We start from the raw sequence: 14,279 nt of genomic DNA, 5'->3' as shown, positions 1-14,279 counted from the left end.
AGGCTTAACAATAGTGCAGCTGAAGACACGCACACACACACACGCACACGCACACACACACACGCGCGTACACACACACACACACACACACACACACACACACACACACACACACACACACACACACACACACACCTTTTGACACCATAAATACACCTCTCTGGTCAGTTACTGCAACCGCATACCTACCAGGTCAAAAGCAGAAGAGTTTACACATTGAAACACACAGGGTGCCCTCCATCCTACAGGCTGCGTGCACATCAAAGTATGTTTACAGGTAAAACTTTCAGCTAACCACCACCAGTCAGAAAGGTGTCGCCATCCATCAGCCATAGTCTGTGGACAATTTTTGTTGCTGCTGTTGTTGTCCTTTCTGTGGCAGACCAGTGACCTGTCCTTGGCCCACCCTGCATTTTGCACAGAATATGAGATGGACTCTGGCCTCCTCTGTGAGGATACATGGTTATAGATAACAGATGGATCAATGTTTAAAGTATGTAAACTGAAAATAGCAACTGAAGATTTTGGATTCTGATTGGTCAGGAGGTGTGAATTAACTTTTAGTCATAGTTGTACAGAACACTGTAAACACTAAATTATATGTTTGTTTGCTGTTCTTCAATGGGCAGTAACCTATTGAACTGTAGGCTAAGACTGCAACAACTGAGCCTCATCTCAAGAGCTTGGAGCTTGAGATTTTTGTATAACTGCCAACAACAACCAAAAAAAAAAATCATAAACAGCTTTGTGACATGAAGAAATCGTATTTGACTGAATGTGGAAATAAAAAAAAATAATGAAAAGAAGAGGAAGGGGAAATCAAAAACATTTCCAATACAAGTCTGAGGACTCTACAGGAGGGATGAGGTTTCCAAGAGATTTTCATGATTTTGGTTGATGTGTTTTTTTTGCATGCCCAAAAATCTGTCATTGGTGTTCAGCTGGGCTGAGATCTGTTAGTGACCCTTCACTACCAAGAAAAATCCCTGGCAACATAACAGAGCCACTCAACCTCCTCCCTGTAGGGGCCAAACATTAATATGTTTGCTGGATTCTTGGTGTAGGCCATGTATGGTAAGGATAACGCATTAGACCATGTCTCAGTGTCACTGGTGTCTCACAATGCCTATGTGCTTCAATCATTAACCACATTTGACAATTGTTTGTTGCTCTTGAAGCGATGGGAAAATAAACTTATGAATCAAAATATTCCACACACTCTTCAGTATGCTTCAGCACGACCGAAAATTCCTACCAGTAGTGCCTTTCATTTTTTTTTTTTTACTGCAGTACTGCTATTCACCACAGGAGGGAGCACGAATCACAAACCGGAAACAGGAAGTGCAGCTAACGTCGACGTGCGAAATTCAAACTTCTGTAACAAAACATTTGTGCTCGAGGGCTTTTTCCATCCGGCATATGTTTGTTAACTGACTTAGACGTCCGCTTCTGTTTTCATAGAAATTCAGGTAAACTCGTAATGTCGAGTAGCGTTACTAATATAGCTTAACGTAGCTTTTACTAAACTTCCTTTAATTACATGTGGTGGTATTAACGAATTTTGTTCACTACAGCTATCTATTTGTTTTCCCGTTAAAATAGCGAGCCAGAAATATTAGCGCCTGAATAATTAAGATAATCGTCAACGCAAAGACGGTTTTATCGTCTAATTGAGCGTGTTTGCGATTTGATGGTTTAATCTCACGGCAGTCAAGGTTTAGCATCGTGCTGCTGGATCGGAGGATGCCTGTGGAAAGGACGGAGCACCGCGGAGCCGACGAGCTCAACAAATATGAGATTTATGAGACCATCGGCTCAGGTAATGTCAGCGTCTTGTTATAAGTCAAATAAGCTTCATCTGTGTCATGTCTTCTCTGCACTGTGTTATGAACCCTTGTGTGTTGGTTTTGCAGGAGGCTTCGCTAAAGTCAAACTGGGTCGGCACATCCTGTCAGGAGAGAAGGTGGCCATCAAGATCATGAATAAGAAAGATCTTGGGGTGAGTCAGGAAGAGGCAGGCTATAATGTAATACAGTCTTTAGAATACAACGCCCAAAAAAAAAATAACCATAATACAATTCTCAGATGATGGAAAAACTTTATAAATTTAACCCAAAGTGACTCCTTACTCATCTTTTTGCACACATATTGAATAATCAGTGGAACAATTATAAACACTGGCTATTGTTTTTATAGCGAGTCAGTGCAACACTTCTTACCTCAAACAGAGTTTAACAGACACTCTGCTCCCAACTCCCCCTCAAAACAGCTCATAAAAATCCCATTTAATAACCCTTTACTGCAATTGAACATGCACTTTATACACTGCTACAACAGTCAGCTCAGCTCATACAATACATCAGTTTGCTGCAATATTGTCTTTGGCATATGTAATCTTTGGCACCGTCTGGCCGCTTGCTTGGCTTCCTAATGTCTGCATAAAATAATATTACAAAAATAAAGGGCAGTGTCAAAATCACAGTAGAAAACGACAGCACGAGCAAAACATGGAGACGGTAAAATGAAGTGTGAACATCTCTTGCCCCAGGATGACTTGCCCCGTGTGAAGTTGGAAATCGAGGCCATGAAGAACCTGAGTCATCAACATGTCTGTCGACTGTACCAGGTCATAGAAACCTCCACCCAGATATTCATGGTGTTAGAGGTAAGAGCACACACAAACACCGAGTGTGTGAGAGTGACTATTACCTTGTTATTTTGATTTTAATTCATTTTGCGTCTCTCTGTCAGTACTGTCCAGGCGGGGAGTTGTTTGACTACATCATAGCGAAGGACCGTCTGTCAGAAGAGGAGACCAGGGTGTTTTTCAGGCAGATTGTGTCTGCGTTGGCTTACGTCCACAGTCAAGGATATGCACACCGGGACCTAAAACCGGTACGAAGAGCTGCTGTTTGAATGTATAGGAGGAACAAGAAGTGACACTTGAGAGAAGGTATCTGCTTGACTGTGACTACATGTAAATCTAACGTCTGTTGCGATGTTTGTCTCGCTTAACTTTAGGAAAACTTGTTGATTGACGAAGACCATAACTTGAAGCTTATAGACTTTGGCTTGTGTGCCAAACCCAAGGTAAGGCAACACATTCTCTATCCCACTGTGTGTGTTTGGGTATCAAACATATTCAGCCTGAAAGATATTTGATCAAGTAATAGGCAAGAAAATGTAGAAAATATAGATTAAGGTATGTAAGATGCAAAGCACTGTATTTGGCCATTCAGTTTCCTTTAAAACAACCCTAAGTCTGATTATTGGGATGTAGCAGATAGAAGCTGTATATAGCTGAATATAGACCACTAAACGATGGTGTGAATTACGTGTGGTTGTCTCTCTCAGGGAGGTTTGGGTTATGAGCTGATGACGTGTTGCGGGAGCCCGGCATATGCTGCTCCTGAACTCATCCAGGGTAAAACTTATATTGGTTCAGAGGTAAGTCATGTATGCTGTTTACTATTTACAACTTTTAGAAGTGCTGGGGTTTGAATACAAGATGATTTTAAACCCACAAAATTTGCATTTGTTTTTCACCGAGATTAATTATTACCTGCCTGTTCCACAATTCTGCTTTTTCACGGTGTCCTGATCGTCTTCGCTGGTGCATGACTCGGTGCAACTGAGCTGTGAAATCCTATCTGTAACACTTGAGGCTGAAATACTGCTGTGCGATGTGTAACCTGCAGGCTGATGTGTGGAGTATGGGAGTGCTGCTGTTCGCTCTGCTCTGTGGATACCTGCCCTTTGATGATGACAACTGCATGGTCCTCTACAGGAAGATTACAGTAAGCTCACTGTTGTGTTCACAACATTTCCCTTCGATTTAAAGTGCTGCTACTAAATGTTTTGAGCACTCACAGTTGCATTCTCTGCTGGAATATTACAACCTAAGCAAACGCAAGAAGAAGGACCAATGTTTATGTCTGTTTTATAATGTATTTTCTACATTTTCAGAGAGGTAAATATGACAACCCACAGTGGCTCTCTCCTTGTAGTATCCTTCTTCTCAACCAGATGATGCAGGTACATGTTCAGTCATTTTGTTTGCTCTTTTGTTTGTGTTTATCAGTTGTCCACTCCGCCCCTTTCTCTCCACAGTTTTTTTCTTTTTTTCTAGAGTAATCAGAAAATTTGTAATTACACTCCTCTTCCGTTTAAACCGCAGTAGAACTCAGCTGTGCATCTGTTGTGTGAATTTACCATAACAAAAAAGGTTTTATTTATTGCTGACTGATAAGGCGGACAATAAAGCTAAAAACATTTTACATAATTGGGATATAATTGATTTCTGACTGTACAGCATATTTTTAGACATACAGTAGACTGGAGTGTGCAGGCTCTGCATATTGACTTGTAGTTTCTGTGTGTGTCCTGTAGGTGGACCCCAAGCGGCGTGTGACTGTCAGACAGCTGCTGGACCATCCCTGGGTGATGACAGACTACAACAGCCCTGTGGAGTGGTACAGCAGGCAGCCGGTACAGACACCCTCCAAAAAAAAAAAGAAGCTGTGTTACAAATGCAAACATCAGCAACCATATAAACAGAACCACACAATTTCCGTGTTGTAGACTGCAGTAATCAGCCTTATCCGATTTAGCATGTTTCTCTTAGTTTCGAACTGGAAAATTCCTAAGTTATGTGAGGTTTTTCCTTTTTTCTCCAGTCACCATACCAGAAGTTTCCAAGAAACGGCATCGTAATCCATAATATCAACAGAATTTGTAGGGGGACTGTCATTTTAGTGCTCACATACAAAATCCAAAGCGTCTGTTTTGGGGTTTTTGTGAACAGTCCGGCTCTTTTTTTTTCCTTTTCCTTTTTTAGCTTGGCCACATAGACGAAGACTGTATCACTGAGATGGCAGTCAACATGAAGCGATCAAGAGGGAGCACCACAGCGCTGGTGAAGAAGGTGTGTATCTGTCAAGCCACATATTTTAGCGTCAGCATTGTTGTATCTCCAATTTATCACGTTGCTGTCCATCAGTTTTGTGTTTTGTTGGTCTGTACATAAATTCTGCACTCCGTTGTTTGTAAATATCATATTGCATATAGCGTGTGCTAGATGTGCACCGTAATAGAGCTTAACTCTTACAGTGGCAGTACGACCACACCACAGCCACCTACCTGCTGCTGCTGTCAAAGAAGCAGAAGGGAAAGCCTGTCCGCCTGCGTCCTGAGCCTGCCGCCTGCGAGGACTCCTGCTCTCCTCCGCACCACGGACCACAGGTCACACTCACGACCACCACTCCCCATTATGCTTTGGGGCTTCGGACAGCTGGATGTTCTGGCGCCGATGCTCCGTACCTTACATGCATACTGTTTCCCAGTGTCAAGTGTAGTTGTGGATCTATTTGTCTTGTTTTTTTTTTTTTCCATTTCTTTTTTTTTTTACTCTGTTGGTTTTAGAGAAGGGAAGCCCTTCACTTCAGTGAGGACGAAGACGCCGTGATTGTGGGTTCTTTGGAGTTTTGCTCGGAGTACTTTGACGATTGCCCGTGGGTCTCTGCCCCGCAGTACACACCCCGGGGGGTCAAAGGTCGGCCAGACGGAACCTCAAACAAAGACACGGTATGTGGAAGTTGGTATGAATGTAACTTTTTCAGTTTTTGTTGATGTGAAGGAGAAGATTCAGAAACGGTGAGGAAATCAAACTCGTTTAGTCATTGTGAATGACCGCACTAGTTGGTGGAGTGACAAACCAGCCATCATAAAGAGGGATGGAGGCTTGGAGATGGTTTATTGTTGAAAAACATGTATATATTTAGTCTCCCCACGGTGACACTTACAGTATTTCTTTGGTTTGTTCACATAAAAAGTACAAATAGTTGAGTAACAAATGAAAAAAGAGAGACACAGTGCAAAGTGCTTGTGAATCTCAGATCTTAGGTTTTGGGAAGTTCAGGAAGGTTTCGGGAAGACCCCTACGGGTTTTCTGAAAGGCGTGAAGGGAGAGAGTTTTGGTTTGTAATCCGACCAATCCAGCTGGATTTTCTCACAGAAATGTGCTCATACCACATTTGTTTCTTCACATTCCTCCAGAGGTTGGCATCTCCATCGGTGGAAAGACGGTGTGCTTACAGCCCGAGCACAGAAAGGGGGCGAACAACGACGCCACACCGCCCAGAGAGGCGGGAGAGAGATCAAGAACGAACCAATGAGAACAAGGAGAATATTGCGGTCCGGGAGAAAAGCAGTGAGATTTTTGCGTTGCCTCCTCCTCGAACCCCTGTATCCACCAGGAAGAACGCACCTCCCAACAAGAACGTGTTGACCACGCCCAATCAGAACGGCACCAAACCCACCGTGGTCACCCCCAAAGGTAAGAAGAGCTTCATGGTTACTCAACCAGTGTGGCAGTAATGGAGTACAGACAATACAGAGCCTCAAGGCATCATACAGTTTATTTGTATACTGTAATTGTTTATTGTTTCAAACAAGGGCTTGAAGTGCAATCCGTATTAGATTTGATTTGCATTAACCAGCTGCCCCTCTCCACATTCCCCCCCCCCCTTTCATTTATCTGTCCCCCTCTCTCTGTCTCATTCGGGCCTTCATAATCATAAGTGCCACATCCACATGCCACACATTTGCAAGTAAATTGTCTTCTGGTAATAAACTCATTTATTGGGCCTGTTTTTTTTAGTTTTTTTTTTTTTTTTTTATCCCAAAGCCACTCATTTTTCTATGATTTAACTGTCATTACACCAGAAAACGGACACTCACTTGGATTCACTCACACACACTTATCGCTGTCAACTCAAAGGTGAGGTTATTATCAGGAAGCTAATTCTATTCACTTATCTATAAATAGAGTGCACTAATATGAATGGAGAATCATTAAAGTTTTAATTATTTGTCATGGTGACTTCTCTGCTCACATGTCCAGTCTCATTAGTTTCCTTTTATAAAATTGGTCACCAGACGGCTGCAGCCGACCTAGTTCATGTTAAATCCTTGGAATCTGGCTCAGCCCTGCTCTCCTTACTGCCTCCTGTTCTCTAGGCTACAGTGCAGTGCAGACATGTTACCTGTTACATACTTGTCCACACACACACACCCACACTGATCACTGTGTGCGTGTGTGTGTGTGTGTGTGTGTGTGTGTGTGTGTGCGCTCGTCCCTAGGCATGTGCTGTGACAGGTGTAGCTGTCTCTTTCCTTTGCTCACTGTCCCACGTGGGCTGTAGTGACATGTGTTCTCTTGCCACTAAAGCTTAGCTCTCTTTTGTGTGTGTGTGTGTGTGTGTGTGTGTGTGTGTGTGTGTGTGTGTGTGTGTGTGTGTGTGTGTCAGGCTCATTTTGCCTTTGTGTTCACAACTCCAATGTCAAAGCCCGCCAGTCCTATGCATAAGAGCAAAGGGCTGTTACCTGAACGGTTTCACTTGTAATCCCGTCCAATGCAGTTTTCCCCCTTTGAGTGGCTTTGAGGTTCGAAACAACACCCTACCCTATATTATCCGAACACTTATCACCTTTGTCCAAATCTTCTTTTAAATGAAGCGTTGCGTTTATTCCAATAACCGTTAGAGCTCTTCACGTTTTATGTCCAATGTGTTGAGATCAAGTAGAAATTGATATAAAGTTCTGCTGGTTTGAACAATTTGGCTGATTGTCAGTGTGGTTTATTGTGACGAAAGATGGAATCTTCTCAGCTATCTTAATTCACTTTATTGTGTGTGTGTGTGTGTGTGTGTGTGCGTATGTGTGTTAGGTGGCGGCAGTGCTTCCAAAGAGCCCAGTAAGAAGAGGGCAGCGGCGAACAAGGATTCTGCAAACATTGAGTTGCTGGCCTTCAGTCCAGAGCGAAGGTGAGTGGCCTGCAGGGTGGACAAAGGTTCAGAGGGGAGGGAAAAGACTTTGTGAGCAGCTGAAAAAGGTAAATATTAACACAGGGCGGAGTGTAGTGTATATGTACAGTTACTGGAGAAGCTAGACTGGCCTATTGGCTCTATAGACCGAAGCAGGATTAAAAGGTGGTTTGATGGAGTCCGTATATCAAAGCTGGTATAACGGCATAAAATCCTCCTTATAAATCCATTCGAATCACACAATAACCAAAATTATCCAAAGAAGCGAATGAAGTCTGTGTGAAGTGAAGAAATGCTACTGGTCACAAGAATGGGGAGTATAATGTTTCATTTCCAAAGATCTTAAAACCGAGAGCACGTGAGCTACTGAGAGGGGCAGGTGAGAGTACTTGAGCACAAGTGAGACCGGTCTGTGTTCGCTCTCCAGGTCGAGGTCTCTGGACTTGGCTGTCACAGGAGACAGCGAGAAGAAGAGGCGAGCAGGGAAGGTGTTTGGTTCCCTGGAGAAAGGCCTGGATAAGGTGATCACCATGCTCACCCCGAGTAAGAGACGAGCCCTGCGTGACGGCCCACGTAAGATTAAGGTATAACAGAAAATAACAGACCTCGTCACCAGTTCTGTGTCACATGCCAACAAAGGGCTGCAAATAATCATTATTATTACTAGCAAGGTTTTGATTATTTATTCCTCAATTCAACAAAACAGTGTTTACACTACCAACAGCAACAACAGACAGAAAAATACAAACAACACAATCCAGTTTGTCATTTGCTGACTCTGCATGTTGAAAGCAATATAAAAAATAATAAATGTATTTTCATGACAGAACAAACATCATTAGTCTTTTAAGTTGTTTTTTTGATTTGTTCTATTCATTTTTTTTTTTTTGGTTAAAAAGCAAATAGCTGGTTTGTTTCCAGCCATTGGTCCAAAACTCAAGTTATTAATTAAAGTAAAGTCACAGAATTTCTCGTCTCCCGTATCTTCCTCCAGGCCCAGTATAACGTGACTCTGACCAGTCAGACCAATCCAGAGCAGGTCCTGAACCAGATTCTCTCCATCCTGCCGGAGAAAAACGTGGACTTCATACAGAAAGGGTAAGAAGACGCATGCTATCACCCAACCTACTGACCAGGCCGCTCATCTTGTGGTCACATTCTAACGTTTCTGCTCCCTGCCTTTAATTCAGGTATACGCTGAAGTGTCGGACCCAGGGAGACTTTGGGAAGGTGAACATGGCGTTTGAGCTGGAGGTGTGCCTGCTGCAGAGGCCGGAGGTCGTCGGGGTGCGCCGCCAGAGGCTGAAGGGAGACGCCTGGGTCTACAAACATCTGGTGGAGGACATCCTCTCCACATCCAGGATCTAAATAATGCACTTTCCTGACAATATCAATATTCCGTCCGAGTCGGTGGACGCTGGCATTTTTGCGTCATCAACAAGACGTCCCTCTCTGTGTCCAAGTATTAAAAATGACTGATCAGTGATTCTTTCAGAAATTCAGACGGGAGAAGGTGTCTTTGCACATTAGTGATCAGACCTACATTCTTGAAATATTTCAAATTGTCCTCAGGCCAGCGAACACCACCTCAAATGTCGCATTCAATTTACAAGCAACACGTTTAAGGATCCTGTACAGCCTATTTTGTTTTATTTAGAATAATTTTTTACTTCCCTTTTTTCACAATTATTAAGCTAAAGATAATCGCTGCAAGTCCTCTTGAGATGAATGTGTGCGTGCATGAAATGTAACAGGACTATTTACTCCATACCTTCCAGCTGCTTATTACCATATTTATGTCTTCATGTTGTTATTCTCCCCTGTAGGTGCGAAACGTGATTGAACACCATAAAGAAGCAGCGCATTACTAATTTACTGTCATTGTTTTTTTAATGTACGTGTTTACAGTTCTTCCATCATTTCCATGGAAGTGTGTTTCATGTTTTTATGTCTTATTGGTATTTTCCTGGTTTTCATTGTCACATTGTGTCTAAGATTTTTTTCCTTGACAGTGTCAAATAAAAATAAATGATTTATGCGTTTATGGGGACAGATCATCAAGATGAATTTAGCTACATCAAATGGTTTTTTTGGGTTGTTTTTTTTTACAATTCATTCAGCAGTTGATGGAGCGTTGGTGTGTTTTCACCCTGTCAACATCCTTCTGTTCATCCTCCCGGCTTCACTTGGTGGAGAGATTGATGGTGATAGTTTAGCTTGGTGACGGTGTTTCTGAGCATTTACCGCCAATAAAATGAGCAGTGAAAGGTTTCATGATGTTTCTTACCTCGGATAGTTTTGAGTTCAAGACTCCAGACTCGTATCCCGCACTCGTCTGCTGAACATGCTGAAGGTTTTGATCACGAAATCAACAAACTGAAACAATGGCAGATGTTTTTACATTTTTAACCAACAGTAACGGTCATACATGTAAAATAACTACAGGACTTTTAAATGTTCATGTTCTCAAGTTGAATTGTAACTCCAGTGAAGGATAATGAATTGCCTTAGATGCTAAAAATGGTTCGCAATCATTGTTATGGCAAAAAAATGTCTGCCAGAGTATGATTGTTATGACTGAATGACTGAATAATAATGATCATTACCTTCAAAATGTGAACAGGATAGAGGTAGCTTTAAACTAATTCATGCATTAAAAGAACATTAATATTTCACAAGGTCCCTTAGACATACATTCTGCTCTCCCAAGACAAAATGCCACTTAGTCATGACAGTGCTGCAGCTGATCAGCATTTATTTGTGACAGGTTCTCCTTGGTGTCTCAGCGGGGAGGAGAAGGGTAATGGTGGATGATAAGGGGGGTTTAACCTTAATGAAGTCTGAGAGAGGGTGGTGGGTGGTATGCTCATTTAAGACAGGGGTGAAGGTTGGAGTTGGGGAAGCATCATATCATTCCAGTGGTGGTAAGGCCTCCTGCTGGGTTGAGGTTGGAGGATCAGAGCTGCAGGTTTGAGTGTGTGTGTGTGTGCGTGAGAAGTGTGGACAACAGCTGGACTGAAGCTGCTGTCATCTTTTTCACATTTATCACTCTTTTTTTCTGCTCTCTTTTTTTTAGTACTTTCTTCCACTCTCTCATCTTGTCTTCACTTCCGTTACTCTCAGGATAATAATCAATAGAAGCTACGTAAGCCAAATTTGTTTCATCTTTTTGCATGTTTTTCTGTGACTTTTCCATTATAATTTTTTTTTTTTTTTTTTTTTTTTTTTTACTTGTGTTTGATACGTTTTAGGCTTTATAATGCCTAATTTGGATGACACTTTGGGTTTCATCCTTGCAAGAAAAACCCCAAATCGTACTAATGGTGTGTCAGTTGCAAAAATGTGCATTTATGATTCTGGTCATTGTCCCTCCCGTCAAACAGGTGGCGCTGAAATTCGTAAACTCAAGGTGGAGTAGTTCAGTCCATGCTTGTTTGAAAACTAGAACAAGGGGGCCAGTGCTTTGCACAGAAGGGGATTAGTTGATTAAAGCTGAAAAACTCTGCAGAACACAAAGCAGTGTGGAAGGAGTTGGGGTGAGCTGATAATCAGGAAGCCCAGTTTGACAGCAGGGTTAGGTGAGTAGAATTTTTCTATCAGCTGCTGTTATCAAATTGATAAAATGTCTATGTAAATGAATGCTAGAACAGATTAGAGCCCCTGCATGTTAATCTGTTTCTTGTTTTCAGGTTTGGGCGTGTGAAGGCCTGTGATTAGAAATGAGGGTTTTGCTTGCAATCGCTCTCATTCTCCTTTTGCAATGTGAGTTAATGTTTTCTTGAAGAAAGCTGTTACACTGATAAGGTTTAATAATTTTGCTTGCTGTGGGTTTTTTTTGGAGACGGCTGTACATGACCCATCCATTTATTTTTGTTCTTCTGCCACTATATCTGAACATTGCTAATTTTTCAGGGCTTCACAAGGCCCAAACTTCTGGTGGCACTTCACATGAAAACTGTTGTGAGGTAGGTTGATGAAAACAGATGAAGTAAGTTGTTAGGCTTACATGTGCTGAAAGGGCTTCTAATATATAAGAGATGGATTAGAAATATTAAAAAAGATGATACTTATGCTCGCTTTAAAATGTTTTCCTTGAGCTCCCTTTTTTCTAAGCAATACTGGACACTTTTGCCTCTTTATTGGTTTATAAAACCCTTTAAATTAGATAAATTGGAGAGATTTGGGAACAGCATAGGTCACATAGCTGCAATGTGTGTGTGTGTGGTTCAGTTTCAGGTGAGGACTTTCATTGTTCCCTCTTTCTGTTTCCGGTCTGCCTTTTCATTCCCAGCTGCCCTATAAGGGCAAAAATGCCCCCCAAAAAACTGAGAACAACTAAATTTTAAACTGCTACATTCACTATTTAAATTAAGAATGGATGACAAGGGAACTCGTATGCGAGTGTTATCCTCAGTGATTAAAACGATTGGTTTAACCTAACCTTGCTTTTCCCTATAAGCTCTATGGATCATTTAATATCCTTCAGTTTACAACTTTCCCGATTTAGCCCACTAGAGCTTATAGCATCATTTCCAGCCTCAGCAGACATACAATACCTGCTCAGCACCCAACAGCAAACAGACACGGTTAGAAACCAGCTGATGAACATAGTGGAGCATTTAGAAGCTAAAATGCCAGCGAAGTGTGGGTAGAGAACAAATAGAGGAGTCACAATCATACATGGTTGGGTAGGACTGCTATAAGAGATACAAAATCCTTTGAATCAGCATTAAATACCTCACTTTGACATTGAATGTTTATCTTTTAGGCAGTACCCATGAGCGAGGCAGGAGTATCTCTCCTCTTATGGCCTCTGTCTCTGTACTCTTGGATGGCCTCCACGCTGCTCAGATCCGTCCTGTCCGTCCCGGCTCTCGTCCTGAGCTGCTTGCATTACTCCCTGCTGCTGCTCCTGGCTTTGCCTTGGTGTGTTGCCACCGTGTGCATCTCCCTGCTGCTGACCTGGCTCCATGTTGCCCTGTACCTGCTTCACTTTGCCTTGGTGGTTGGAGTTGTGGCCATTTTGGCCTTCACGCAGCACACAATGGCTGACAGCGACACTCCCAAAGAGGGAGTGCCGCACCAGCAGAAGAAACTGGAAGAGCGTCAAACCAAACCCAGACTACGAATGTTTGGTCGAAGGGTTGTTCAGCAAGGCTCAGTTCTGCTGTAAGGATGATGTTATCGTGTGTTTCTTTGATTAAAAATCCACCTCAGTTGAGTTGAAACCTGCTTTTACCTTCAATTATTTAATGAGTGTAAAACTGTCGTTGATTTTTTTTCATAGACTCTGTGTTTAAATTGGTTTTGAGACACTTTGTAGGAAAGAAAAAGGGGAGAAAAAAAAAGGCACTGGTGTGAGTCCTCGTGATCTAAATGAGGGTGAAAATATATCTGCTAGTTGCTACTTTAACAAACAACCTGCAGTTGTCCACTTATCTATCCCTCATTTTCTCTCTCGTCGTCTTTAAATGTGGCCCCCCAATTATCTGCGGATTGCTGTGCTGTTTGCTCCCCATCTGCAGATGTTATCATTAGACACGTCTGTCAAATGGAGATGAGAGGATAAGGGAAGAAGAGAGAGGAATAAGACAAATTGTTTTTGCATTCATTGCGTCAGTGCTTTTAATGCATGTGTGTTTATACATTGAAGTCCAGCAGTGCAGGACATGCAAACCATATTCCTGAAAAACACTAATAAAGGGAGTTAACAGGGAGAGAAACTACATGTGGTGGAGGCGTTGAGCCAAAGCAGCGAATGCTTGCCCAACCAGCAAACAGCATGCACAGACAAACTGTGGCTCTGTGATCTGTGGGAAGCATTAAAATGGCACAAAAACAACAATTTTATCAAAACTATTAACACTCCAGGCGAAGAGTGTAGCCCATAAAAAGTAATGGGTGAACTTTCTGTGCTGTTGTGAGTGTGTATGAGTGTGTGTGTGAAAGAGACAGAGAGACAGAGGGGGAAATGAGGCTGGATCATAGAGATTTATTACATGGCCGTGGCATCCTAATTAGCATAAAGACTGGACTGGCCCACTCAAGCAGAGAATTAAAAACCTTAATTGTGCTGTCAGCCTTCCTCTTTCTTTCTCACTGTTGACTCGACTTCATTCCACTCGCATTCGTCTCCTCGCTGTCTCTTCTACTGCTTATGAAGTAGCCTGCGTCCATGCTGTTTAATTGTTGGTGATAAATGGGAAGCAGGGTGTTTGTAATTGTCTCAGAGATGAGAAAAGGACGACAGAGATCGTCTTTAGGAAGGAAAGGGGGAGCGCAGAGAGAGTTGTCTTATTTTGTAAAAGGAGTGTCGGGAGGCCATTTATCAAATGTTTGTTTGAAGGAGGAAAATTAGGTTGGCAGACCCATGCGAGAAAGTGTTAGTCGGATTTGAACCCAGGCCAGACTCATGCTACAAACTTTTTCAATGTCATACAGTGTTCGTGTGAAAGA

General features: G+C 42.3%; 1 protein-coding gene across 1 annotated transcript; it reads left to right on the top strand.

Annotated features, from left to right (window-relative positions):
- The first annotated feature begins 1,743 nt into the window (after window positions 1–1,743).
- melk (maternal embryonic leucine zipper kinase) lies at window positions 1,744–10,084 on the top strand. Its single transcript, XM_069167402.1, has 17 exons — window positions 1,744–1,819; window positions 1,914–1,999; window positions 2,549–2,665; window positions 2,752–2,895; window positions 3,022–3,090; window positions 3,355–3,447; window positions 3,699–3,797; window positions 3,967–4,035; window positions 4,390–4,488; window positions 4,838–4,924; window positions 5,110–5,241; window positions 5,422–5,583; window positions 6,055–6,334; window positions 7,727–7,823; window positions 8,251–8,407; window positions 8,818–8,921; window positions 9,014–10,084. The coding sequence occupies exons 1-17, from the start codon at window positions 1,744–1,746 to the stop codon at window positions 9,189–9,191; spliced, it is 2,049 nt and encodes a 682-aa protein (XP_069023503.1). The 3' UTR covers window positions 9,192–10,084.
- The last annotated feature ends 4,195 nt before the right edge of the window (window positions 10,085–14,279 follow it).

The sequence above is a fragment of the Embiotoca jacksoni genome, unplaced genomic scaffold, assembly GCF_022577435.1.
Source record: "Embiotoca jacksoni isolate LCO1_2020_lvr unplaced genomic scaffold, fEmbJac1.0.p SCAF_4, whole genome shotgun sequence".
Lineage (NCBI taxonomy): Eukaryota > Metazoa > Chordata > Actinopteri > Embiotocidae > Embiotoca > Embiotoca jacksoni.
The sequence above is the reverse complement of the archived record's forward strand: the minus strand, read 5'-3'. Positions and strand labels throughout refer to the sequence as shown.

What these genes read in the sequence shown, in the direction of transcription:
- melk (XM_069167402.1), top strand. Translation starts at nt 1,744, where the DNA reads ATGCCTGTGGAAAGGACGGAGCACCGCGGAGCCGACGAGCTCAACAAA. An exon ending in TTATGAGACCATCGGCTCAG is followed by an intron (nt 1,820 to 1,913) that starts GTAATGTCAGCG and finishes TTGGTTTTGCAG; the next exon opens with GAGGCTTCGCTAAAGTCAAA. An exon ending in CCACAGCGCTGGTGAAGAAG is followed by an intron (nt 4,925 to 5,109) that starts GTGTGTATCTGT and finishes TAACTCTTACAG; the next exon opens with TGGCAGTACGACCACACCAC.